Source organism: Rhagoletis pomonella, unplaced genomic scaffold, assembly GCF_013731165.1.
Source record: "Rhagoletis pomonella isolate Grant_MI unplaced genomic scaffold, Rhpom_1.0 Rhpom_scaffold_11530, whole genome shotgun sequence".
Taxonomy (NCBI): domain Eukaryota; kingdom Metazoa; phylum Arthropoda; class Insecta; order Diptera; family Tephritidae; genus Rhagoletis; species Rhagoletis pomonella.
The window spans coordinates 485-4722 of record NW_023470059.1 but is presented as its reverse complement, the minus strand read 5'-3'; the positions used below and the strand labels follow the sequence as shown (position 1 = coordinate 4722).

At 41.7% G+C, this 4238-nt stretch overlaps 1 protein-coding gene across 1 annotated transcript; it reads left to right on the top strand.

Moving 5' to 3' along the window:
- Nucleotides 1-12: 12 nt before the first annotated feature.
- On the top strand, nucleotides 13-2424 carry LOC118756687. Its single transcript, XM_036491436.1, has one exon. The coding sequence runs from the start codon at nucleotides 270-272 to the stop codon at nucleotides 2400-2402; it is 2133 nt and encodes a 710-aa protein (XP_036347329.1). The 5' UTR covers nucleotides 13-269; the 3' UTR covers nucleotides 2403-2424.
- Nucleotides 2425-4238: the final 1814 nt, after the last annotated feature.

Here is a 4238-nt window from a genome sequence, read left to right as displayed (position 1 = left end):
ACGGCAGTGCAGTGGAAACGAAACTTCGTCAGCTAAGTTATATGTAGTTGCGCACTTACACAGTAGTGAGGTATTGTCGTTCACTCACAAGCAGACGGTAGTGCAAGCTGCATTACATTCACACACACAGCAGCGAAGTGTATAATCAAAATTTTGAGCAACGTTAAGTCAGCAGCGCTATTGCTGTCTTGTCCTCTCACAAGCATTCGGTAGTGTAGAGAAAACAAATAAAAAGTTACCAAAAACGAAGAGAGTGATCAAAACAAACGATGGAAGATTTGCGAAAATTAAAAGTGAATCAACTCCGGAAAAAATGCAAGGACGTAGATATTTCGTGCGCTGGAAATAAAGCAGAACTAATAAATAGACTGGAATTGTTTTATAGCGAAGAGCATTTTGAAAGTGCCAGTGAACATACAATGCTAGTGCAACGAATCGCGGATCTAGAGAAAACTATTCACGAATTGCAAACGCGCAGTCGCGACGAGTGTAAAGACAATGGTAATAATTTTGTACCGCAGCGGATATCGTCGCCAGTAGAGGCTTCCGTGCCTCCATCTGTTGCAGTTCCAGCAAGCACAGTTTCATATCAAGTGCCTTGGGCACAAAATTTGAATAGTGTGACGCAGGCTCCATATGGCCAAATATGTTGGTCCCATCCACCACAAAATGTGTACACACAAACGCAAAATACATATACTCCGCATTTAGACAATGTACCACGCGTAGTGCCTCCGTATACGACAGCTCCATTTGCGGTGCCACCAGAGCAACCCATTTCGTTAATTTCAAATCCGTTTTGCAAAGCCCGCGACGTAGCAGAGTTATTGCCTGAATTTAATCCGGTATCGAAAACTTCACTGAATTCAGTTCAATATATTAAGCGAGTTGAAACGTTAAAAGATGCTTATTGCTGGAACGAAAAGATTTTAATTTTTGCTGTACAACAAAAGATGCGGGGTCCCGCCAAGTACTGGGTGGACTCTTTACAAGAAGTGTTCGGTACGTGGCAACAGTTTGCTAAACGTTTTATAGATGATTTTCCATGTATGGTAAATAGTGCGGATGTACATATTGAAATGTCGCGAATGAAAAGACAAAACAACGAATCGCCACAAGAATTTTTCTTTAAAATGCAAGCGCTAGGTACGAAAGCATGTATGCCAGAAAATGCTATAGTTCGACATGTTATAAACGGTATAAACGATCCCGATCTGAAAAAGAAAATCTCAAACGACTATGTACAATGCACAGACCTACTGCGTGACATAAATGAATATTGTGTATATAATGATATAAAACCGGTAATGAATACAAATATAAAACCAACTGTGAATTTGAATAAGACCAAGCTTCCACAATTGCAAGGTGGAAACAGCGGTGTGCGTAATGAACAAAAAGGGCTCGATAACGTTAAATGCTATAACTGTTTGAAGTTTGGTCACTTCTCTAAAAATTGCCCGGAGCCACAAAAGAAAGTGCGGTGTGGCAAGTGTAATCGAACGAATCACACTACAGAAAAGTGTACCGAAAATCAAAAAGCCAAGGTCAATGTAATCAGAAATAGTGACGGTATCGTGAAAAATGTAAACGTGAATGGTCAGATTACAAGTGCTTTTATTGACCCAGGCAGCGGTCGTACACTAATTCGTAAGTCATTTGCAGCAAAACTTGGACAAACCAAGCCCAGTACCGTAGTGCTAAAAGGTTTCGGTGGTGGTGAATTCATATGTAAAGAAGAAGTTCACGTTAAGATTGACATTGATAACATCAAACTACAAATTTGCGCGTTAGTGGTAGATGATGAGTTGATAAGCGAAAATATCTTACTTGGTGAAGATACTTTATGCCAAGACGGTAAACGACTAGTGATTGAAAATGGTGTTTGTCAAATAGAGCGAGTATTTTCGATAAACGAAGAATCTCACCTGACCAGTGCGGACCGCGATAAACTTAAAACTATTTTAATACACTTTCAAGACGCGTTTTCAGAAAAATTATCTGATCTCGGGAAGTGCAACGTAGCAAAAATGAATATCGAACTAAATACGAATATACCTGTTAGAATGAAACCTTATCGCGTTCCATTTGCTAAGCGGCCGATTGTCGCTGGCATAATCCGTGAATTACTTGACAATGACATTATACGACAATCTGACTCTGCGTACGCGTCACCTATTGTGCTTGTCGAAAAGAAAAACGGTGAACACCGTCTCTGTGTCGACTACCGTTGTTTAAATAAAATAACTACAAAAATGTCTTTCCCGATGCCCATTATGGAGGAGCAGTTCGCACAACTTGCAGGTAATTGTTATTTCACCACCCTTGATTTAAGAATGGGGTATCATCAAATCGAGATAGACGATGAATCAAAAAAAATTTACGGCTTTCGTCACCACTGATGGACATTTTGAGTTCAACAGAATGCCATTTGGATTAGTAAACGCGCCGGCGGTATTTCAGTCAATCATGAATAGATTGATTACAAAGATGCCTCGCGGTGAAGTACTGGTATATCTCGATGACGTTATTATACCCAGTAAAACGATTGAGGATGGCCTGAAACGTTTACGGCAGTTCCTCGAGATATTGCGAGAAAGTGGATTAACGCTGCGTCTAGCGAAGTGCAAATTTTTAGCTACAACGATTGAGCACTTAGGTCATATTATCAATGAAAATGGTATAACTCCGGGTACCAAGAAAGTCTCTGCCATTCAAAATTTTTCACCTCCTACTAATCTTACTGAATTACGACGATTTTTGGGTCTCACGGGATTCTTCCGGAAATTCGTACAAGATTATTCACTTATTTCAAAACCACTTACCGGACTTTTACGAAAAACTGAAATAAATAATTTTTGTTGGGGTGAACCGCAGCAAGCTGCATTCAAACAGCTGATCGATGCTCTCACACATAGCCCAGTACTAGCTTTATATGATGTTTCCGCTGACCACGAAGTACACACCGATGCAAGCAGCGTTGGACTTGCGGGTGTACTATTGCAGTCATACGATACAAAGTCGTGGAAACCTGTTGCATACTACAGTCGACATTGCTCCGACGCTGAAGGAAGATACCATAGTTATGAGCTCGAGGCTCTAGCTGTGGTAGAGACATTAGAACGTTTTCGAACATATCTACTAGGCAAGAAATTCCGTTTAGTGACCGATTGCTCGGCCATTGCCAAGATTCGATCAAACAAAGAGTTGAAAGCAAAAATCGCACGTTGGTGGTTGAGGCTCTTGGAGTTTGATTTTGAGGCGGTTCATCGAGCGGGTAGTCGGTTGGCCCACGTCGATACATTAAGTCGTTCTCCGGATCAGCCGCCGAAAGAGGTCGAAGTAGCCGGTGTCGTCATGAAGGTAACGGCCGATATTAATGATTGGCTCTATACGTTACAGTTACAGGACGAGAATTTACGCGAGATAGTATCAATTTTAAAAGGCGACACTAAATCGTCTAATGAAGCCATTCTACAAAAGGAATACCGCTTACAGAAACACCGATTATATCGACAAGAGGCGGACGGCCTCAAATTTGTTGTTCCGAAATCCGTAAGATGGCGTATTGTTCAGCTCTGCCATGACCATATGGGTCATTTCGCGTTAGAAAAAACTCTCGATCGCATTCGACAGACATTCTGGTTCCCGAAAATGAGAAAATACGTACAGAAATACATCGCATCATGTATCGAGTGCTGCTATCAAAAGGCACACGCAGGGAAACACGAAGGACGACTGTATGGTACACCGCCAGAGCCTATACCCTTCCGCTTAATACACATCGACCATCTGGGGCCCTTCGTTCGTAGCAAGAAGGGTAATAGTTATGTTTTGGCGATATCCGACGCTTTTACAAAATTTTTGGTTGTAAAGGCGGTTCGAGATACGAAAACAGCACACGTTATTCAAGCCCTTAACGACCTGACCAGCTATTTCGGCTTGCCATCGCAGATCGTTACCGATAGGGGTACGGCGTTTACCTCGAAGGTTTTCGAATCATTTTGTGAAGACAACGGAATTCAACACATCAAGACAGCCGTTCGCACTCCGCGCGCAAACGGCCAAGTAGAACGTGCCAATCAGACGATTTTAAACTACATCCGCACGTCTACTGACAACCCTAAATCGTGGGACACAACGCTACGAAATTTACAATTTACTATAAATTCGCAGAAAAACGCTACATCAGGGTTCAGCCCAAACGAACTAATTTTTGACTTCGATCTTCGAAACAT

What these genes read in the sequence shown, in the direction of transcription:
- LOC118756687 (XM_036491436.1), top strand. Translation starts at nt 270, where the DNA reads ATGGAAGATTTGCGAAAATTAAAAGTGAATCAACTCCGGAAAAAATGC.